Source organism: Phocoena phocoena, chromosome 8 (assembly GCF_963924675.1).
Source record: "Phocoena phocoena chromosome 8, mPhoPho1.1, whole genome shotgun sequence".
Taxonomy (NCBI): domain Eukaryota; kingdom Metazoa; phylum Chordata; class Mammalia; order Artiodactyla; family Phocoenidae; genus Phocoena; species Phocoena phocoena.
In genome coordinates this window covers 69,482,603-69,507,423 of record NC_089226.1, presented here as the reverse complement: position 1 = coordinate 69,507,423, position 24,821 = coordinate 69,482,603, and the positions used below count along the sequence as shown (strand labels likewise).

Below are 24,821 nucleotides of genomic sequence, written 5' to 3'. Positions count from 1 at the left end.
TATTAATAGCCAAAATTTAGTATTGTCAGATGGTTCTAAGATGCATTTTTTTCATATTTTAACATATGAAATTGGGATGTAATTTCAGTCAATGGCATCTTTGCATTGTGTCATAGTTTAATTGAAAGCATGTTCTCTTTTTTATGAAGTTACAGGGCATCTTACAATCTGTGGCATCTTAAATTTAATGAAATATGGTATTGGGCACTTAACTGTATGTCAAGTACACTTCTAGGTTCTTTTTATAAGTTAATTTATTTCTCAAAAAAAATTCAAAATAATTAATACTACTATTATCCCCATTTTGAAGACATGGAAATGAAGATCCAGAGATTCAATAATTTGCTACGGTACATAGCTAGTAAGTTGAGTGAGGGTAATGACTGTACCCTCTCTTTAAGGAAATCCATACTATGTCACTATGTTTTAGCATCTTATTTTTACTTGATAATTGATTTCTCTTCTTATAGACAAAGTTCACACAGTAATTTTATGTACAGCAATATGGTATAACATATATCCTAAAATACTTCTTCATAAGAAGAATTTTAAAGGATTGATAAAGATGTTTTAATGTTTTTAAAATGTATCACTTAGCTGGCAAAAATGTAGGAAATCTGGAGAAACCAAAAGGAAAGCAAAAGCAGGAACCAAGAATAACAAGCAAGAGTTGAAGGTAGTTTTTGCCCTGAGAATATCTGCTGGATGCTGTATTCCCTAAGCTTCTGTTCCATGTAGGTATGGGGTAGGGCAGACAAGGGACAAAGCCTAGGGGCTAGGGAAACAATAAAATAGTGGTCTAGAAGGTCAGAAACCCAATGCAAAGGTGAATGAGAAATAAATCTCCTATTCAAAAGGTGCAAGAAAAGTTGTCTTTCCCAACTTTGATGCTGGGTTAAAGGGAAGTAAAGTCTCTCCTGAGAATTAATGATCACAATATGACCTTCAGAAAGGTTTGTAGCCTGAATTCACATTGTCTATGAAGGGAAAAAACTCCATTAGAGAATTCAGCTTCAAGAAATAAAAGACAGCCTTGGAAACATTTTCAAGGAACAGAGCCTATAAAATATGATCAAGCAGATTGCAGAAAGAACCAGATAGAACTTATATAAATTTAAAATATAATAATTAAAATGAAAAACTCACTGGACAGATTAATCACAGCTAAAGATTGGATTGGTGTATTAAAAAAACAAATCAAATGAAATAATCTGAAATGCAGCCCAGAGAGAGAAAGAGACCAAAAACAGGAGAGAACTAAAGCTAAGGAATAGAAAGTAAATTAGCCTCACAAGTATTTACTCAGATTTCTAAAGGGAGATAAGAGGGAGAACAGGGGGAAAAGTGATATCCCGAAAATAGTGGCTGAAACATTTCTCAAAATTTTTGAAAGACAAAACAACTTTCAAATCCAGAAATCGCAATGACTCCCAAGCAGGAAAAATGCAAAAGATATACACATCTTAGATAACTTGTAAGACTAAAGAGCACAGAAGACAGAGAAGTTTTAAAAGCATCCAAAGGTAAAAAGAGAAACAGAGACAGACAGAGAAAGAGAGAAATTAGATTTACAGGTGACCATTAAATAACAATGATGAAAATCAGGAGAGAGTGGAAAAATATCTGATTACAGAAAATAAGTAACCTAAAATTCTACCCCCAAAGAAACTCTCTTTCAAGAATAAGAAGGAAATAAGTACATTTTCAAACAAGTAAAAATCCCACACCAAAGGAAATTCTAAAGGAATTATTTCAGGCAGAAAGAATGTAATGTCAGAAGGAAGGTTTGAAATATAAGAATGAATGATGAGCAAACTTACGTGTACTATGTGAGTAAATACAAACAAAACTTGACTGTAAGAAACAATAATAATACCTCATTTGTGGGATAAGGAAAGAAAGAGAAATTTCAAATATGTATATGTAAATTCAGAAGGGGATGACTAAAATAAGATAAAGTGTTCTAATTTTCTTTTATTTGGGAGGAGGAAAATAGAAATGTAAATTAACTTTATCCTTATTAGGTTATTATTTATGCTATAATATTTAGGGTAACCAACCAAAAGAATACACATAGAGGTATAGATAGATATTACCCTTCAAATATGTAGATGGGGAAAAAAACAAGTAATAAAAAATTCCAAAAGAGGAAAGAAGTGTGGGGTGGGGGGTGTATCAGTGAATAATAGTAATGACAGTAAGGAGAGAGAAACTAAACTAGCCACTTGTAAGCAAAGATTATAAAGCACGCATTACAGACAGAGAGAGAGAAAGAGAAAAAAAGAGAAAGAGAGGGAGGGAGAGAGAGAGAGAGAGAGAAGGAAAGAGAGAAAGTGTGTTATGTGCTGGCTACAAGAAATATCCCTAAAACAAAGCACCCAAAACAGCTTGAAGTTAAAGACAACAAATGATACACCATAGAAATATTTACCTAAAGAATTCTGGTGCCAATGTATTCATATGATACAAAACAAAGTTTAAGATAATAAGCATTATAGAGGTAAAGAGATGCACTACATAAAAATAAAAAGTTCAGCCCATTAAGAAGATATAATAATGATGTACATAATCACAATAATACAGATATACAAAGTAAAAACTGATAAAATTTCAAGGAGAAGTGAACGAGTTCAGAGTCACAAATGGAGATTCCAACACAATTCTGTAATTGATTGACAGCTCAAGCCAAAAAATATCAGTAAAGATACAGAAGATTTGAATGTCACAATTAAGTTAGAGTTAATGTTTATGAATAGAACACTGCATTCAACTTATCAGGAATACACATTCTTTTCAAGGATTCATGAGTCATGATTTTTTTGTAATGACTAATGACTGGATCTTAAAGCAAGTTTCAGCAATTTTCAAATGACTGGTATCCTACAGATTGTAATCTCTGCCCCAATATGAAGACCTCCATATGTTTGGATATTTTAAACACACAAATCATAGGTCAAAGGAGAAATTATAACAGAAATTAGAAAATAAACATGAATGCTTATGAAAACACACATATAAAATTCATATAGTATAGGGGCTTCCCTGGTGGTGCAGTGGTTAAGAATCCGCCTGCCAATGCAGGGGATATGGGTTCAACCCCTGGTACAGGAAGATCCCACGTGCCATGGAGCAACTAAGCCCATGCACCACAACTACTGAGCCTGCACTCTAGAGCCTGCAAGCCACAACTACTGAGCCCACATGGCACAACTACTGAAGCCCATGCACCTAGAGCTCATGCTCCGCAACAACAGAAGCCAACGCGATGAGAAGCCAATGCACAGCAACGAAGAGTAGCCCCCACTCAACCACAACTAGAGAAAGTCAATGCAGCCAAAAATAAATAAATTTTTTAAAGTACTAAAAAATTAAAAAAAACAAATCATATAGTATACTGATAAGTAAAATTAAGAGCAAAAATTCCATGCTTAAATTAGAAAATATGAAAATTGGAAGAATTCTAACTTCTAACAACATGAGAGATTTTTAAAAGAAGAGAATAATTTCAAAGAAAGTAGCAAGAGAAAAATAGTTAAGATAGAAGCAAACATTCAACAAAACACAACAAAAACATAAAACAAAACATAAACACAAATGAAATGACCAATAGAGTTAGTTTTCAAAAACAAATAAAATAGATGAACTACTGGTAAGATCAGAAAAAAATCAGAAAAAAGAAAGGAAACACAAATAATCAATATTAGCAATAAAAGCGAGTCTATTACTACAAATGCAGCAGAAATAAAAGAATATGATGGATAATATTATATGGACAAGAATATTCTGCAATCTCACTGAAATCATAAATAAACTAGATAAATTCCTACAAAAATACAATTTACCAAAAATGACTCAAGAAGAAATAGATCTATAACTACTGAATAAATTAATCAATAGTTAAAACCCTTCCCTTAAGGAAACCACCAGGCACAGAGAAGTTCACAGATGAGTTTCTATCATTCAAAGGAAAGATAACTCTTCCTTTGTCAAGATCTTCCAGAGAATAAGAATAAAAGAAAACATACTTCATTTTATAAGACTGACATAATTTTGATACTGAAACTAAAGAAAACAAGATAGGTAATCTTTAGGACAACCTCATGTATAGACATAGACAAAAATATAATAAATAAAATATTAGTAAACAGAGTCCAGCTATATATATAAAAAGAATAATAAATCATGGCCAAGTTGGGTTTAGCCTAAAAATACATGGCTGCTTTAACATTAGAAAATGATTAATGAAACTCACTACATTAATAAGTAAAAGAAGAAAAACCTTATGACTATCTCAATAGACGGAGAAGAATAATTTTATAAAATTCAACAGCCGTTCATAACAAAACCTTTAGAAAACCAGGAGTAAAAGAGACCTTCTTTAAACTAATTAAAGGGCATCTATTGAGAAAAAAATATACAGGAACAACATATTTAATGTTGAAAGCATTTCCTGTGAGATCAGAAACAAAATTAAAATACCACCTCCCACCAACTTCTATTCATTATTGTATTAAAATCTTAGCTAGTGTAGAAAAAAAGAAAATGTATAAGAATGGAAAGAAACAAAACTGTCATTATTCACAGTTGATATGATTTTTCACAGGGCTTCCGCAACAGCACACAGCCAAGGGGGTGAGTGGAGGCTGAAGTTGGCCTCTGCTGTGACCACTCAGCCACACAGCATACACAGGGCTGGGTCCACCGGACACAGACCTGCAGTTCACATGGCAAACCAAGTCTCCATGGGTCTATGTCTTCCCAGACATGGTATCTTTCCCAAATTCCTATAAAAATGTACCATGAACTAGCAAGTTACCCTCATTACCAATGTGGAAAGACCAAAAGTATCTACAAAGAAATTATTTTAATTCATGAAAAGGCTTAGAAATGTGGCTAAAAATATATATACAAAAGTCAAGTATAGTCCTAGACACCAGCACAAAACTAAAATGAAATTTAGAAGAGAGGGCATTAACAAAAGCAACAAAGATATATAAGGTATACAAAAATTAATCTTAAAATGTGCAAGTCCCTTATTGAGAAGATGATAAAATAGTGTTAAAAGATATTAAAGAAGGCCAAAATAAATGAAGAGGTATTTCATGTATACAGACAGGAAAATGTCAATTCGCCATAAATTGACCTATAGATTCCATGCAATCCCAATCAAATCCCCACAAGATTCTTTCCTAGCACTTGATGAGTAAACCCAAGATTACTCCTGAAAAAATAAAGAAATTGGGAGGATTTTCCTGCCAGATAGTAAGATTTATTTTCAAACAGTAAATACAATGTGATATTGACCCTGGAATAAACTTAGAGAATTGAATAGCAAGCCCCAAAATAGACCAAAGCAAGTGTGGAAACTTGATTAATGAGAGAGGAGGAGGAAACAGGAGAGACAGAGTGAAAGCATGTATGTACATCCCAAAGCATAAGCAGAAAGTGAATTGGGAGGGGTTGGGGGTGATTCCCACTGTTGCTCCTGCCTGGTATATGAATGAGGGGAGAGCTCCTTCTTGCCCACACTTATTGCCCCTGAGCCTCCCTATTGCCCCAGAGCAAAGACTGAGCTGGTTTGGGCAAGAGAGAAACAGCTACGAGGGTTGCTCTCAGAACCCCCTTCTACAGACAGAAAAGCCCAGCCCATCTTCAGGACAAGCATATGAGAAAGCTTCTGAAAATGAGAAATGGAAGGTTAATTAAGAAGACCCGGTATATGATCCTTTTAATATGCTGTTAAATTCAGTTTGAATAATCAAGTGGGATTTATCCTGAGATGCAAGGAGGGTTCAACATACACATATCAATAAATATAATATACCACATTAATAGGAAAAAGGATAAAAACCATATGTTCCTCTCAATAGATGCAGAAGAAGCATTTGACAAAATCTGACACCCTTTCATGAGAAAAGCTCTCAACAAATTGAGTACAGAAGGTACATACATCAACATAATAAAGGCCAGATACGACAAACTCACAGTTAACATCATATTCAATGGTGAAAGTTTGAAAGTTTTTCTTCTAAGATCAAGAACAAGACAAGGGTGCCCACTGTCACCACTCCTATTCAACGTGGTACTAAAAGTCCTAGCCAGAACAATTAAGCATAACAATTAACAATAAAAGACATTCAAATCAGAAAGGAGAAGTGAAACTGTCTCTGTTTGCAGATGACATAATCTTACATATAGAAAACCCTGAAGACTCCACCAAAAAGCTGTTAGAACTAATAAATGAATTCAGTAATTTTTTTTTCTTTCAGGATACAAAATCAATATGCAAAAATCAGTTGCATTTTTATACACTAACTACAGACTATTTGAAAAATAAAGAAAACTATCCCATTTACAATAGCATCAAAAAGAATAAATTACTTAGGAATAAATTTAGCCAAAGAAGTGAAATATCTGTACACTGACAACTATAAGACATGGATGAAAGAAACTAAAGAAGACACAAATAAATGGAAGGATAACCCATGTTCATGGAGGAGAAGAATTAATATTGTTAAAATGTTCATACTACCCAAAGCTGTCTACAGACTCAGTGTAATCCCCATCAAAAATCTAATGGCAAAAAAAAAAAAAAAAATCTAATGGCATTTCTAACAGAAATTTTAAAAAAATCCTAACATTCATATAACACTTCAAAAGACCCCAAATAGCCAAAGCAATATTGAGAAAGAAGAACAAAGCTGGAAGCATCACCTTTCAGATTTCCAACTATACTACAAAGCTATAGCATCAAAACCATATGGGACTAGCATAAAAACAGACACATAGATCAATGGAAAAGCATCAAGAACCCAGAAATAACCCCTGCATATATGGTCAACTAATATTTGACAAGGAAGCCAAGAATACTCAAAGGGGAAAAGAGAGTTTCTTCAATAAATGGTACTGGGAAAACTGGATGTTCATATGCAAGAGAATGAAATTGGACCCCTACCTTTTACCACTCACAAAAATTAACTCAAAATGAATTAAAAATTTAAATGTCAGTCCTAAAACTCTAAACCTCCTAGGATTAAAGTTCCTTGACGCTGGTCTTGGCAATGACTTTTTGGATCTGACACCAAAAGCAACAGAAGTAAAACTAAACAAGTGGGACTATATCAAACAAAAAATTTCTGAATAGCAAAAGAAACAATCAACAAAGTGAAAGGCAACCTACAGGAAACTGGGAAAACTATTTGCAAACCATTTAACTGCTAAGGGGTTAATATCCAAAATATATAAGAAGCTCATACAACTCAATAACAAAACAAAACAAAAAACTAATTGAAAAAATGGTCAGAGGGCTTGAATAGACATTTTTCAAAAGAAGACATACAAATGACCAACAAGTACATGAAAGGTATATAACGCCAATCATCAGGAAATGCAAATCAAAATCACAATGAGATATCACCTCATACCTGTTAGAATGGTTATTATCAAAAAGACAAGATACAAGCACTGGTGAGGATGTGGAGAAAAGGGAACCACTGTGCATTATTAGTGGAAATGTAAATTGGTGCAGCCACTATGGAAAACAGTATGAAGTTTTCTCAAAAAAATTCAAAATAGAACTACCATGTGATCCAGCAATTCCACTTCTAGGTATGTCTGAAGGAGATGGAATCACTATCTCCAAGAGATATCTGCACCCCTATATTCCTTGCAGCGTTATTCGCCATAGCTAAGACACGGAAACAACCTAAGTGTCCTTCAATGAATGAATGGATAAAGAAAGAAAGAAAAAGAAAAGAAAAAATATATATATATACACATATATATCACAATGTGATACTATTCAGCCATAAAAAAAGAAGGAAATCCTGCCACTTGTGACAACATAGATAGCCCCTGAAAGCATTATGCAAAGTGTCATATAGAGAAAGACAAACACTGTATAACCTCATTTATATGTAGAGTCTAAAAAAGCTGAACTATAGAAACAGAAAGTAGATTGGTGGTTGCCCGGGGCTGAGGGTTAGGGCATATGGGGAGATACTGATTGAAGGGTACAAATTTTCAGTTATAAGATGAATAATTTCTGGAGAGTTAATGTATGCATGGTGACTATAGTTTACAATACTGTATTGTATATTTGAAAGTTGCTAAGAAAGTATTGAATAGATCTTCAAAGTTTTCACCACATGAATAAAAAGGTAAACGTGTGGTGATAGATGCATAACTAACCCTATTGTGGTAATCACTTCACAATAAATATGTATATCAACTGATCACATTATACACCTTAAACTTATACAATGCTATATGTCAATTACAGCTCAATAAAGCTGGGAGAAAAAGAAAAAAAAAAGAAAAAGAAAGACCTGGGCTTTGCCGGATACCCACCACCCTGCTAAAATAGTCTATGGCAGACAAGAACACAGGATCATCAGTGAGAAAGTTGCTGCAGAGGGCCTGCTTTTTGCCCTGACCTGCGTTTGCATAAGCAGGCAGAGCGGCCAGCACAGCCCCTCACTAGTGTGCCTGGGTTGGGTGGGCTGCCCCAGGCTAAGAACACTTCAGCCTACGTGGTACAGATATGCGGGGGCAGATGCTGTCATCCTGATACTTGTGCCACCTGATGAACACTACAACCCCCATCCCATGCAGTCTTTAGAACTCTCCCTTTCCAAACCCAAAGTGTAGCACAAAAGAACATAAGCCAACAGCCAAGAGACCTGCAGCCTCATCTTAGCTCTGCCAGCAACTAACTTTGTGAACTTCATCAAACTACTTAACCTCTCTGGGCCTCTTTTTTCAAATGCAAACTGGAAATAATATATCTTTGATTACCTGGCACAGTTGTTATAAAGGCTGAAATACAACTAGAAGATTACACTGCCTTGTATCCCTATACAAGCTCATAAAAATAAGAGGGATTTTGTTAGGCAATATGGAAATAAGAGCCTCTTAAAAGAACCAAAGGTGGAATTTCAGGCAAAGTAAAAGAGACCTGGGCGAGGATAGAAATCTCAAAGTTAGGGTCTTAACCAAAATTCCTGTTAGTATTATGTAAGCAAGAAACCTGGAATATTACAGGACAGGTCCTCAGAAACCCTCTTTTCCAACCCTGTGGTTCATGAAAAGGAAACTGAGGTTCAGAGAGGGCAAAAGACTTGCCCAAGTCACAGAGTAAATTTGTAGCTGAACCCAGACTAGAATCCAAGTTCCTTCTTCCCTTCCTCTCAGGTTCTGTCCAAAACCTGGCCTAGTCCACGATGCTACCTTCGAGAGGGTGATGACCCCACACCTGAAGAAAACCCCACTGCCTCCCCCAGGACATTCACTGAGGGATGCCAAACTCAGGACGCTTATTTTCCTGGGTCTACAGGTTCAGTGTGCTGATGCATATAACTCACTCCGCTCTGGAAATCCCTCTGCCAGCGCCATAGTGCAAGACAAAGAGAATGTGTTGACCAAGAGCTTAAGAACCAGTTACTCATCCAGCACAGATGCAGGGGTCTGGGCTGGCAGGAGCTATAGCTTGAATCCCTCTGACTTTTCAGGAAACTGTCTCTAGCTCAGCCGCCCCCCACCCCCCGTAGGATCCTGAATGTGAGGATGGAAGCACATCAAAGGACAATTCCGTCTGAAATCCTGCTGTTAAGTCATAGACTTCTGCATGCTGTGGGGAAAGAACAGGACCTCTTCTTAAAACTGTGGCCTTCAGCTCCTTGGGACAGCAGAGTTGGGCTGAAAAAAAGTGGGTTTGGTGAAATCCCTGGGGGCCCAGCCACAGGCCAGACCAAGCACTGCACTTTCACCCCAAACATGCATCCCAGGTGCCCAGCTAGCGGCTGTGAAACCCCCTGTGGGCTGCTCTCTCAAGCTGGGCAGGGCTCCTCTCTCTTGCAGTGGCCTCAGGCCCAGGACACCCAGCCCTTCTCCACACCTGTCACCTCTCCCTCTTGGCAGGCACCCTTGTGACAGCAGCCCCCACACTCTCTCACATCCATGGTCCCTTTGCCAAGGGCTGTGAGTATAACTGAGGTAGAGATGGTCGCAGGCCAGGCCACATGAGTGTGTGAGGGAGATCCAGAGCCAGGCTCTCCCCTACTCAGAGGCAGCTCCTATCCCACATCTGAGACCAGGCTAACATCAGTCTTGGTCCAGGTCAAGAGAGCATCTGCTCTGTATCAGGCTGATAGAGAAGTTCAGGCTCTGTATCAGATGATAGAGAAGTTGATGAATAAAACAATTTCCTTTTTCTTAGAATTTCCTCTTCCACTGAAAGATATATATATATATAAATGTGTAATTAAATAAGACATAGTAATTCCTCCAAGATGAGTTCAAATAAGATGCTTGACCTTTCTCTGCCACACGTGCTCTATATGGCCTTGGACAATTTATGCCCCTTTTCTGGGCTTCCAATTTCCCATCTGTGAGAGGAGAGGGCTGGATTAGATAAGCTCTCCTCTGAACCTAATGTTCCTACAATCCAAGGACCCCCTTCCCAGAAGCTTCTAAAATAGCCATTTGTGGCCAGAGATGAGACCCAAACTCTTTTCTCCAGCTTGCTCTGCCCTAGAACCCAGGCTGCTCTGTGTTCTTTGCTCAAAGACAGCTTTGAGTTACAGGAGACATCTGGGGTTTGTCCCAGTGATGACCACTCACATTACCTGCTGCTTCTGTCGGCCATTATAGCCCCTACATCACTGTATCCCTGCCCGCTGTGCATCTGGGGCCATCCAGCGTTCCCCCCAACCTCAGGGTCCTTGGTGGTCATAAGGCCAAGCACGCTCATGTAAGGCAATTGTCTTCTTGCTGGCTGCCCAGCCCCCAGCCTATTCTAATATTAGTTTTAGCCGCTTAAAACACAGCTCTCTTTGTGACATGTCGCTGAAAATCTATTATGTCTCCCCAGTGTCCCTCAACTCAGGTCTGAAATCCGTAGCCTGGCACTCATGACTCTCCAGACCTTGTTTCCAGCCTACCCTGCCTCTTTAGGCCTTACTAAACTGTCCTCCCCGACATGTCCCTTATGTTCACGTTTCAAGGCAAGTTCCCTGTTATTCTTCAGGACTGACTTGCTGTCCCCACACATCAAGATTCAGCTTAAACGTGGCCTCCCCCTAGAAGCTTACTCCGAACCCCCAGACCACAGGGCGCCCAGAATCCTGAAGTGCTGACTGCTCTCCCCCCACCCCCGTCTTCACATAGCTTGCCCTTTCACTGCCTCCTGGCCTCTGTTTAAATATCTGCATATCAGAGAGAACCTCTTGACCTGGTATAAATGTACAAGTCCCCTCCTACCCTTGGAACCCCTTTACCGTACTTTATATTTCTCCACAGCACTCATCACCACTTTGCATATATCAACCTGTTTACTATCTTCCCACATCAGAAAGCAATTCTACTCGGGCGTGTGTTTTGCTCACTGCTATATCTTCAGTGCCTAGAACAATGCCTGGCACAGAGTAGGTGCTAAGTAGATCGTTGCTGAATGAATGAGTGAGAGAGGGAATGAGTGAATGAGTCTGTAACTTAGATCCTGGGCAACTTCGGGCACTTTTCCAAGATGCTCTTATCTGATGTGGCTGCCATTGTCCTATGTCTGCTCAGCCCCAACCCTGTCTGATGTCACAGCAGATGGACAGCGCACATTCTGTGGGGCTCTTTGTAAATGACAAACCTCAGAGAACTGAAAGAGCAGTTTCTGGAGGGGCGGGGTCAGGGTTAGTCTACTGCCTGGTTTCTAAATGCCACATTTTAAATCCCACTGTCCTGCCCTCCCCCCAGCCTCTCTGCAAATTCCACAGGGTTAAAAGGGCAATCCTGGTAGAAAACGAAGAAAAAAAAAGTGTCCTCTTCTCCATGGTGGGGCTCATGGGGAGCTGTTGTCTCTCTTTCCCTTCCAAGCCTGAGCCCCAAGTATCTCTGCAGAGCCCAGCTATCTGATCAAGGAGCTTAATTCCTAAGCTCTCATCACCATTGAAAGAGGCGAAGGGACACTAGAAAAGCAGGAGGTGAAATAAGAGGAGCAGTTGGTGTGGTGGCATCTCCCTCTCTTCCTGATAACACCCTGCAAGCACACATGGCCTTCAACCAGTAAAGTGACACCTCCCCACCCTGATGTCTCCTCATCTGGGCTCCTGGGCTGTGAGGACCATATGAAAGAGGGATGAAGGAGAGGGCAGGGAGGGTGACGCATCAGCCTTGAGTCCTGCTACAGATCCAACATAAACTCTTGTTTGTGGATGGATACATGTGGTTGGGAGGGTAAGTGACTGAGTGAAGGTGAAATAGATATTGAACGAATGAGTGAGGAATGCAGGAGTGAGTGAGCTGGAGTGACTACTGGCATCTTTGTAAGGAGAGCTCACTGGGCTTAGTAAGACCCTCTCTGAATTCTCTTTTAGGCCTATATCTAGTGCAGTCTCAGGGGTGGGGAGGAGGTTGGCAATTCCTGACCCATGTGAATCATGCAAGTAACTCTCAAGTTCCAAGGAGCCTTCATAAATGTTTGTTAAATCCTTCGTAGCAGCTAGGGAGCCAGGTCAAACCACCTGGAGGCCCCTCAGATCTCCTGTATCCTCTACAAACCAGAAAGGGGGGTACAGCTCAGGGATGCCATGTGATTTAGCTATCTTCTCCAGGAGCTCCTTAGAATTGCCCAGGAATTAGCTGTCACCTATCACCAGTCCCCTCAAAGCTCTTGAATGACAGTCTAATTTGTTTGCCCAGAAGACGGTAAGATGTTTGGGGGGGCAGACGTGGTTGAGAGGTACCTCAAATGTAACATGTCCTAAAGTGAATTATCTTTCTCCCCAGATCTACTTCTCCCCTAGAATTTTTATTCTACTGAATGGTACCACCAGCTGGTTGCTCAGCTGATAAAACTTCATTCATTCATTCAACAAATATTTGTGACATGTGTCAGTAACATGCTAACTACTAGGATAAAGTAATGAGCAAAACTCATCATCAAATAGGAAAAGTAAACATTAATTATCATGAAAAATTGTAAATAGATGTAAAATCACAACTATGATAAAGCCTTGAAGGGGGACATGGTGTTGTAAAGCCCTGTAAAATGAGATTTGACCTAATCATGGAAGCGACAGCTGAGCTGAGAGCTGAGCTATAAGTAGGAATTCAGTAGGTGAAGACACGAAGGAAGAGTGTTCTAAGCAGAAGAACAGCAAATGCAAAGGCCTGTGGCCTTGCCAACTGACAAGCCCAAGGGACTGAGACAAGGCCAGGAGAGAGGGTGAAGAAAGAAGCTGGGTGAGACGGTGTAGGAGTGGAGGCAGGGGTCAGACAAATTAGACTTTGTAGGCTCATTAAAGAGGTTGATCTTTAGCTTAAGATCAATAGGAAGCAACTGAAGTATTGTTAAGGAGGGAAATGACATGAGTTGTGTTTTTGTTTTTTTTTTTAATAAAAGCTTTTTTTAGGGCTTCCCTGTTGGCGCAGTGGTTGAGAGTCCACCTGCCGATGCAGGGGACATGGGTTCGTGCCCTGTTCCGGGAAGATCCCACACATGCCGCGGAGCGGCTGGGCCCGTGAGCCATGGCCGCTGAGCCACGTCTGGAGCCTGTGCTCCGCAGCGGGAGAGGCCACAGCAGTGAGAGGCCCGCATACCGCAAAAAATAATAATAAATAAATAAATAATAAATTAAAAAAAGAGCTTCTTTTAAAAAATTAATTTATTATATTTTATTTATTTTTGGCTGTGTTGGGTCTTTGTTGCTGCACTTAGGCTTTCTCTAGCTGTGGCGAGCGGGGGCTACTCTTCGTTGAGGTGCACAGGTTTCTCATTGTGGTGGCCTCTCTTGTTGCAGAGCCCGGGCTCTAGGTGAACAGGCTTCAGTAGTTGTGGCACACAGGTTCAGTAGTTGTGGCTCGCGGGCTCTAGAGTGCAGACTCAGTAGTTGTGGCACACGGGATTAGCTGCTCCGTGGCATGTGGGATCTTCCCAGACCGGGGCTCAAACCCATGTCCCCTGCATTGGCAGGTGGATTCTTAACCACTACACCACCAGGGAAGCCCCTGAGTTGTGTTTTAAAATACATTTGGCTGCTGTGTGACAACAAATTGGAGGGAGTATAAGTAGACCAGTTAGGAAGTTCTCACAGTAGTCCGATAAGATGAAAATGGTTCCTTGAACTAGAGTGAGACTGGTGGAGACAGAGAGAAGTGACGGACTAGGGAGAGATTTTCAAGACAACACCAACAGACTTGGTGGGGAATTATATATGAGCTTTGAGAGAGAAAGGTGTTGAAGATGATTGCCAGCTCTCTCTGACTTGTGCAGCTGTATAGATGAAGGAGCCATTCAATGAGATCTGAAATACCTGGAGAGGACCACATATGAATAGGACACTGCCAAGCAAGAATGCAGAAATTCCGTTTTGGACACACTCAGCTTGACAGGCCTTGGAGATGTCTATCTCCCTCCTTCGTCTCCCTCACCTTCTGCATTCAACCAGCTACCTGATTCTACTTCCTCTCTTGCCTGTCTTATTTCAGGTCCTTGTAATTATTTCCTAGATAATTGAAAGAATCTCCAGGCTCTCTCTCCTTCCAATCCATCCATTCCACACTGTAGGTCTTTCTAAATATCGCCTCCTCAAACAGTCCCTCCCTCACCACCCATCTAAGCCACCTTATCCCCTCACTCTCTGTCTCAATCACTTGAGTTTTTCTTTCTAAAAACCTGTAATAATTTGTTTTATTTTTTATTGTAGAAATGAATATGGACATATAAGTATATACCCTAGCTCTGTTTGCTAAGAGGGCATAAATGCAATGACACACCAGTAACAGGGAGCACATGTAGCCCCAGGTCTTGGTTTCTAATACCATTCTCCACTAAAAGGATCCAGGTCTCCTTGGAGAAATGACTAATTCCAGGGCTGGGGCAAGGAAAGAACAAAATGAGCCTGGAACATCTTGCTAAAGCAACAGTAACCAAATGCTCAGAGAATCATGGGGAAAAGTCAAAAGAAACAAGAGCCAGACTGAGAACCTCCCACTGATCAAATCTTGTACATTTCGAACATCAAAATAAAATATACAAATTGATTAAACCCATTGAATAAATTAATTAAGAATTTATGAGTTCATAGTAATGAAGGAAGGGGAGAAGGGAGGGAGGGAGGAAGGGAGGAGAGAGATAAAGAGAAAGACAGAAAGAAAGGGAGAAGGGAGAGATCTTTCCTACAGAAAAATGCCAACTAATAAATATAGAAGCAATGATGGATTCAAAAGTATCAATGATGATAAAATTAGTGATTAAACGTTTGATGAGGAATAGGATGTTTACAAAACCTCGAAGTATCTCTCCACAAATTACTTATTGATTACTAAGGGAAAAACAGTAATTTCACAGGAGAAACTGGTGAACATCACCTCAAGCAAGTGACAAAAGCTTCCATCACCAGCACTGGGACAATCCCCACAGCCTGTGCTCGCTGGTATGCTAACCTCACTTCATGCTACTACTGCCCAACATGCATAGCTTGGATCCAGTCATGTAGAACCATCAGATAAACCCAAATGGAGGGGGATATTCAACATAATAACTGGCCTATACCATTCAAAACACAAAGGTCAAGAAAGATAAAGCAGAGGAATTGCTCTGGATTAAAGAAGACCCAGGAGACATGATAACAAAATGCCATCTGTGGGTTGGACCCTGAATGGGGCAAGGGAGACAGGAGAGCTATAGAGACATTATTGGGACAGAATTGTATTGTAGTAAGAGTATATCATTTTTTTAAGGAAATACACACTTAAGTATTTACGGGCAAAGAGGCACCATGTCTCCAATTTACTCTTAAATTGATCAGAAATATGAATATTTTATATATATTCATATACATGTATGTATTCATATATACATATGCATGATAAAACCATAAATATATAATTATAATAAAGTATAAATTATACAGATAATTGAAGTATACATAAATAAAAAATAATGTATTTTTTATATTGTTGGAGAGAGAAAGAATGAATAAAAATGAAGTAAATGCAGTGTCTTGTAATCAATTAAGGGATACAGATAAAGAAGGATTTCTTTTATCAGTCTTGCAAATTTTCATTAATTTGAAAATTAAAGGTGACATAAAATTGTTTGTTTTTATGTTTGCTGAATGAATAAGTGAGCCCGTATCCAACCATGACCCTCCCCTGCTTAAAATACCTCAGGGGCTGCCCACAACTGTCATGATAAAAATCAAAACACCTTAGCACAGCCATCAAGGCCTGACACCTGTCGACAACACTTTGTAAAGTCTCCCATCTCTCTCTCATCACTACTGACCAGTACCCTCGCTGCCTCAAGTCCCCCAAGCTTACCCATGAGGCAACATTTCTGTGCCTTAGCATGTGCTGGTCTCTCAGCCTAGAAAGCCCTCCTCTTATCCTCCAGGAATCTTCCTGTTATCTTTCCAGATCCAGACCAGGAATTTTCACCTCTGGTAAGGCCTCCCTGATTGCCCCAGTTGGGGGTGACCCTTCCTCTTCTGATACACTAATACCTGCCATGATCATGTCCCACAGACAGGCTTGTCATTGTTTGCTCACAATCCTGTCTTGCCTTGAGGACTGGGATATTCCCGACACCTGTATGCCCAGTGCTCTGCACGGGCCCTAGCACATGACAGGATCTCGGTTAATACTGCAACATGGATACATGAATAATAGTGACTAAACTTTCTGCATCCTCCAAGAGAGCTCCCTGACTTCAGTCTCTTTCACGATCCTCAAAAAATACAGAAGAATAAGGGAAATTAGTTCTTCTAATTTTATGCATGAGGAAAGTGAGGCCCAGAGAGGGTAAGAGAAAACAATGTACCCAGAGGCTGAGCTAGAGCTGGAATCCAGATCTCTTGCCATCAGCCCAGTGTTCTTTCCCAGAAGGTAGGTGGGACAAGAAGGAAGAATATGTCATTTACAGTTGACCTGTTCTGTGCTGGACACTACACTTCAATAAACTTTCCAGTTCTAGCATCACCACTGCATCATAAGGAACCCCTTTTTACAGACGTGGAAACAGGCTCCGAGCCAGATCTGTCTGATGGCAAAGGCCGTGCTCTTTTCTCTGCATATGGACAGTATATGCAGCCCACCTCTGACCCTCTATCAGAGGCAACAATATGGCCTGAGTCAATCGTTCTGTCCCTCGACCATGTCTTTTAAACCAGCACCACACACAGACCCACAAGGCAGCCCACACGCCCAGACGACAGGCTGCATTTCACATGGTTTCCAAACCCAGGATATTTGGTTTGTAAGACAAAACCTCCATTTCTCCAGCAGAAAGTGAACACTATACACAATTACCCAGCCAAACTGCTGACGCTTAGACACTGCCTCACGCCGAACAGGGTCTGGTCTGCCCAGAGACATCCTCAGAGGATCCAGGACTCCCCCAGAGCTTGGCACTGAGGGCACCATGTAGCAGGAAGAGGGGGGACTGGGCTGGCTGGATCACAGTGTCTGGGTGTAGGCTCGGTCCCCAGAGATTGCTCCAAGGAAGAAGTGAAGTCACAGAAGCGCACCCCAAGGGAGTGGTTGGCAGGGAGGGGGCGGGGTTGGCAGGGGTATCCCTGCCCGGCCTGGGAGGCCTTCCCCACCCCACCCCTGCTTCCCACAGAGCAGCCGTCTCCATCTGAGGCTGGAAAGACCAGTGATATTCAGGTCCTAGAGCCAGAGAAGGCAAAGCCCTCAGCTCTTCCCCAGCTGGCCCAAAGGCCTGGACTTCCCTGCTTTCAGGGCCTTTGAACTGGGGAGTGGTCAGTGGACCACAGACCACAGTCTTCACCACAGACTCCAGCGTCAGACAGACCTGGGGTGAAATTGTTGCTGGCTCTGACCTTGGGCTAATCATTTAACCTTACTGTGCTTCAGTTTCCCTATCTTTAAAATAGCAGCGCCTGTCTCCCAGCGTTGTTCCAGAGGTTTCCTGAAACAAAAGATGCAAAGAGCCTAACAAGGGGGTTGGCCCTTAGCAGACACTAAAAACTGTGAGTAAGCGTGAGTACGCCTTCCCCCACAGAAGTTCTGACTGCCTCACCCAGTGCTCTCTTGTTGGATTTTAAACCTGTTTTCACCTGGTTGAGCTTAAAGTCCAGGGAACACCCAGAATCCTCAGCAGAGATGCAATCAAGTCTTAGTCTTACCTTTTTCTTGAGGTGGCATTTGCCTGGGAAGGTACAAACCCGTCACCCGCACCGACCCACCAGCACACCGCCCAGTGCCAGGCATCTCCTGCGGCCTCAGGCCAACGCTTCCTCCTCCCCTTTGTAACCAAGTGCTTCTGGGAGGATTAATCTTGAACATGGGAAACACCTGCCAGCATCGGGTGACTTAATGCATACTGAGAAGCAAGATCTCAACACAATGCCTGAAAGCCCACCACGAGAGTCCTTGTAAGTAATCTTTAGCGCTAAGCGTTGTCCCCCACTCCTCCCCTTTCCAAATACTAATAGCCTTGGGCAGGTTAAAAGAATCAGTCTTAGAGTAAATTAGTTAGGGGTCTCGCCAACTTTGCAGTGTGGCTAGAGCCCTGTCCTGCATTCAGATGACCCTGGTGACACACATCTCTTGCAGATAAGAAGTGACAAATGACTTTCTGACCACATGGCAGACTTGAGAGCCCCTCATGGGGACAAGGAAAAACTGAGCACTAGCCTATGGCCTCACAGATCCAGGGGAGGGGGCAGAAGGGCCCTTCACGTGTGCCCATGCTCTTCATCCTGAGCTCCGGCTTCAAAGGGCCATCCCTGATCACAGACCATGTGGTCCACATGGTCTGCTCTGAGAGAGGCAGAGCTTAGGTCCAAGACACACAGACCTCTCAGCAGAGCCCTGAGCCTAGGCGGGGTCACATGAGGAAGGGGTGGCCATAGGGCCAGGGCCAGGCATAGGGCAGGGGTCAAACTCCTTCGGGCACCCAGACACTCATGCTTTTGAGACAGGGAGAAGCTGGCAGCTGAAGCAGTCAGAGGAGGGGACATTTATCAATGCCCCAATTCATTCACAACAATCCCCATTGTCTGAGCCAGCACAGAGATGGGCATTTTCTCCCAGAGCTGCGGGGAAGAAAAGCCCCAAGACATGGTCACAAATCAGAGCCCCAAAATACAGAAGCCAAAATTGAGACATATGGTTTGAAAACCAGATGAAATATTTGAAATTGGAGATGTGCCCCCAAAAATCCATGCAACATGGTTCTCATCCTCAGAGACCAATAGAATGCTTAATTGCTCCTTGTTCATTTATTTATTCTGATCTCTCTCTATGAAGGATGTAGGAGTTTACAGCTAAAGATGGGTATAATATAAAGTTATTAAAGCAGAAATTAAAATTCAAAGCCATGGTTCCAATGAACACGTTTACTAGGATGAAGCAATATGATGAACTAAGTAAGAGCTTCCTGGCAGCCAGAGTAAGAAGGTAAACACACAGGTGATGTCATGAGCTCAGCAGTCACACAGACCTGTAGAAATCCCTTGAGCACTCTAAGCTTCAATTTCCTTGTCAGAGGGGAAAAACTGGAACTATTAACCTAATAAGGTTGCTGTGAAAAGTAAATGAAATAAAGCATGTATTATAGATTCAATACATAGTGGTTGTTATTATTACCATTTTGGGGGTTGTCTGATTTCTCTTCTTTAAATTGGAACTATGTGACCCTAATAGGGTTGTCTTGATGCTCTATGAGTCCTAATTGTTGCTCTGAAATTCCGATTGGTAGGTGTATGTATTTGATGAACTAAAACTGTGGAACCAGCCTGGGATTCACAGTGGGTACCTCATTTTCCAGAGTCTTTTCCTGAGTCTTAAGACGGCTGGGGGCCTCCACAAATAAGAAGGCTAGGGAAGGCACAGAGACTTCCTTCCCTACCACCTTCACTCTGTAAAAGGCTGCCCAGCTGACCACAGCCTGCCCTTATTTAACCATCCTCCCCAAGGGTCAGGTGGAGGACCAGGCCAGGGAAAGGTAGGTTCCAGCAGCCCCTCAGGAAATGCATGAAGCCCATCTGCTCCCCTGCATACTGGAGGAGTTGGTGGGGTGAGAACTCAGACACTCCTTAGACCAAACCATAAACATTTAGAAAGAGAAAGTCAGTGTCATCTTTCTAACTTCCCAACTGAGGAAGCACATTTAGTAAGGGCACCTCATTGAGACCTGTCCACAGGAGAATGGTCAGGATGGGAGAGGCCTAGAAGCCGTAACAGCAGCAGCCAGCTAATATTTGGGGACCTACTCTTCCGGGCACTGTTTCATGTGTCCCCAGTCCCCAAGGGGAGGAGGTCAGGGAGAACAAGATTCTGTCAAAAAAGAGATAACCACTGGAAAGGAGCAAAGCAAAGGCTCTCCCTTTCAGCCTCACCTGCAGATGGGAGACTCAAAACAGGGTTGACTAAAACCAAAAAAGAGAAGAAACCAGCCCAGCTCAACTCACTTCTCCTGCCTGTCAGATGACTGTCTGGGCCCAGCCCACAGAAGGCTCACTGCTTTTCTGCTGCAGGGAGAATCCAGAGAATAAACCAGAGCGTGGAGCAAATTACAGGTGCTGAGCTCTGCCTCAGATCCCAGACTGGCCCTGCTTGCCTTGCCAGACGGTCCTTTTCACTTCTAAAATGGCAAGACTACTCCAAGAGCAGCCTCAGCTCCAGATCAAATGGGACACTCTGAAGGCACTGTATCAACATCTGCCCTGACCCCCCAGCCAAAGCCCCCCGCTTACGGTATTTCCTACTAAAGCCAGTTTCTTAGACTTGTCCAAGGTGCCGCATGTAGGCTAAAGGGGACCGAAAAGGGGGCCTAAAAGGCTGAGAGTGGGTCAAGCCAGGGGTGTTTGTGCATATGCGTTTTGCACACGGAGATACCTGTTGGATATGTGTCACTGTCCTCAGATGTACATACTGAAAGCAGGTGAGTGTTTACACGGCCCTCCTGAGATACAACATGTGCAAGACTGGTGTGGGTGGCGGGAAGGTGTGCACACATGAGCAGCTGTGAGTGTGTGGCTGTAGGTGCCCTGTGTTTGTGGGTGGGCATGGCTGAGTGGTCCTCCCACCTCCTCCTGCAGTGACAGTGGGGCTGTCTCCCCAACCCTGGCCAGTCAGCCAGGCTGGCTCAGACCCCCATTCAGTCCAGTGTTGGCGCTGAACTCCTGCCCCGATCAGAGTCCTGAGAAACCAAAGCCGAGTGACCCACAGAGAAGACATCCCAGCTGGGGACAAGTCGGGTCACCCTAGAAAGTCTGAGTTCAGATAACACTCCTTATCCCCAGCTTCTGTCTTCATCTGCTCACTCACACACATGCAGCCATCGACACACGACCCGCTCAGCCCCATGGAGCCTGCCTACCACACTCACCAATGCATACCCAGCGTACAGACACGGGGCAGCAAGGGCCACACAGACACACGTGCCACCTATGGGCGCACTCCAGGCCCACCTACACAGAAGTTCCCACACACACTGACACACTCACACCCTGGGACATATGCTAGAAAGTTCCCTATGCTCACATACCAGCCCAGACACACGTCCTCCCACTGGCGCTCGCTCCCACTCACAAGCACTCACACTGATACACTTATACCTACTATCTAAATAGTCACAAGCATGCTCTGTCCCGGACCGGGCTGGGCACCGAATCCAGCCTGAGGAGCGCCGCCTACTTACTCCGAGCGAGTGAGAGCGCCTGTGCGCGGCTGCATGCAGCGGCCAGGCCAGCGGCGGCAGGCACAGCTGGGGCTGCAGAGGCTGCGAGCAAGTGACCTGCTCGGTGGCCCAGCCCGAGGGCCGCCGGCTGCCCGCGCCCCACCCCGCTCTGCCCCCGCCCGCCGCTCCCGCCCGCCGCCGCAGGACCTCCGGCAACAGTCCGCTCGCTGCCAAACCTCTGCCCCGCGTCAGCCACCGCTGCCTGCAGTCTCAGCCGGGCTGCGAGGCTCTTTTGGTGCCCCTGGCAGTGCAAACTTTGTGCTCTCGGCTGTGGGGAGCCCTGGAATGGGGACGCGGTCAGGTCTAATTAGAGACCTGGCTCGCACGGGGCCGGGCGGGAGTCACGGCGGGTAAGCACCCCGGACCCTCGGAGCCGTCCCGACCCTGGTGCCCACATGTGCCTCACATGCCAACATCTGGAGAGTAAAGGGAGTGCGTTGGAACTGAAACAAAACAAGGAGGGGTTTGGGTGCGGTTCACACGCTCTGCGGAGGGAGCGCTGAACTTTGAGCAGCCCCCAAACGCCTGGAATGCCACTTGGTTTATTGACCCTCAGGTGCTTCCCTTTGGAACCTAAGTCGCTCACATAAGATCGCTAACCTACCAGAAAGGACAGAGGATGGTTGCAGACACTCGTTTTAACTTGGGGCACATCAAACTTCCGCTCTGCACTTAGTGTCAGATGGCTAAGTCTAGAGAAGAAGGCTGATTCCTACCCCAAAGCTCAGGAACGTCGCATTCCATCCAACCCCCTCCACCCTGCCATGAATCATTCCCCCCCAGGGGCCTGGAGTTCCTCTACCTACTCTGGGGCCACCAAGGAAGGGCAGACCCTAGCCTCCCTTGGGCACTGTTTCCAAATTTGAACCTGCTCATTGGCAGGAAGTTCTCCTTGGCATCTAACCTAAATTCCTCGTGTGCAACTACTGTATGTCAATATGCTCACACTTTGTGTTCAGGGACAGAAAAACCGGTTCTGTCTCCAAGACACAATGATCACTCCAAGGTCCCATCTCAGCCTCTCTTCCTTGACGCTAATACCCGTGTTCCCTTTTTCAGACCCTGGCTAAAAATGATGATTGCTCCCTGGCCCTGGACACATTGCAGCTCCTGACATTAACTCAACTGCCTCAGCTCTCTGGGGACCCCAGACTCTGTAGATGCCCAAGTCATCCTCCTCAGACAAGCCAGCTTTGACTGCAGCCTCCATCCATTGGAGACACCCTGATTCTACTCCCCAGATCCTTGAGAGGGGCTTCAGTTCCTATCTCAGCAAAGGCTGTCTCAGGCCCCGGGGACAGAGCTTGAAGGCCCAGCCATTCACCTGGCTATGCATTAACACTGAAGCCACAGCCTTCCTCAAATGGGCAGTTTCCTGAATCTTTGAGTCCATTTCTGGTAGATCAGGTAGTGTAAAAAAAAAGAAAAAAAAAAGGGGGGGGCTTCCCTGGTGGTGCAGTGGTTGAGAGTCCGCGTGCCAATGCAGGGGACACGGGTTCGTGCCCCGGTCCAGGAAGATCCCACATGCCGTGGAGCGGCTGGGCCCGTGAGCCATGGCAGCTGAGCCTGTGGAGCCTGTGCTCTGCAACGGGAGAGGCCACAACAGTGAGAGGCCCGCGTACCGCAAAAAAAAAAAAAAAAAAAAGAGCCTGGACTTTATCCTCAAAGAAACCTAACCTTGCACACTGCCTCTACTACATTCTAGTTATGCGTCCTTGGACAAGTCGCTTAAACTCTCTGAGGCTCAGTTTTCCCATATTTACAATGGGGATCATAATAATCTCTGCCTAGCTCATATGTTGTTGAAAGTATGAGATGAGCTCAGGAATGTAAAAGCACCTGAACAGCTAAGATAGTTTTTAGTATGCTAGAAATGGAATGAGGCTTAGATCATGAACAGGATAAATATTAGCAAAAAACCTCAGAAATATTTCATTCCCAGGTACAAACTCTGGGTCCAAGTTTCAGGTAAGAGAGGAACAGACTTGGTTTTTTAGATGTTCCCTTTGGGACACTTGGTATGTATGTCCCCCACCTGCATTCCCAAACACACACACACACACACACACACACACACACACACACACACACACACACACACATCCACGTTCCCAGATACATACAGCACAGCACAGCCTCCTGGGCTCATGTCGGCCCCATAGGCCCCAGCCTCTTATACCCTCGCTGGCCGTCTCTCCATTCCCAGGGGGCCTTCTCATGGCTCCAGTCTTCGCTGCAGCAACTCCAAGTCTCCTTACAGGGGCCCTGGCAGGCAACTCCTCTCTCCTTGCCCATCCTTCTGGGCCATGGCCCCCGCAGGCCTGAGACTCCAGGCAAAGGTGGCAGAGCCCTTCTCCAAGGCAGCTCAGAACTGAGGCTGCGGGGGGAGCTCAGAATTGGAGCATCATCCCCCTCAGCCTCCTCCCCTCCACCAGCCTGGCTTCCCAGTGCTGTCCTGCTTAATTCTTAATGGAAATTCCATCCCCGGCGCCGGCCCTGGCTGCCTCAGGGAGTCCAGGCATGGGCCAACTGCAAACTCCACCCAGAGACAGGAGGCCTGCTTGGCCATATAAACACATACATACATACACACTCAGCAGACAGACATGCCCAGAGTCATTCACAAACTCAGAGAGTCTCACCCAGACACATACCCAGAAGGATAATAAGTATTATAATCACTAGCATTTATTGCATGGTGCTAAGCTTTTCGTAGTTATCAACTTCCCTAATCCTCACGATTACACTAGGTTCGTGGACGTTAGCTATTATCCCTAATTTACACATGGGGAAACTGAGGCACAGGGAGTAATAACTTGCATTAGTAATAATAGCCTAACACGTGAGCACCAGGAACCATGCTCAGGGCCTTATGTGCATTGTTTCATTTTGCCACCATGGTAACATTTTGTAGAAGTTATTTTTATTCCCATTATACAGACAAGGAGAATGGAGGCCAGATGGTTTAAATCATATGCCTGTGGCCTCACAGCTTGTGAGATGAAAGGAGACTCTATATAGATATGTGTGGGAGCCCTCATGAGTGAAAAGGGAGACATACAGGTAAACAGATACATGCAGACTCTCAGGGGCACAACCACAAATAGGTCCTTCTACCAAA

At 43.6% G+C, this 24,821-nt stretch overlaps 1 protein-coding gene across 1 annotated transcript in view; it reads right to left on the bottom strand.

Annotated features, from left to right (window-relative positions):
• Positions 1–23,919, bottom strand: part of INSC (INSC spindle orientation adaptor protein) — a 125,357-nt gene extending 101,438 nt beyond the window's left edge. The window contains exon 1 of the mRNA XM_065882261.1: positions 23,824–23,919. Within this exon, the coding sequence (XP_065738333.1) occupies positions 23,824–23,919 (96 nt within the window). The remainder of the gene's footprint in view (positions 1–23,823) is intronic.
• Positions 23,920–24,821: the final 902 nt, after the last annotated feature.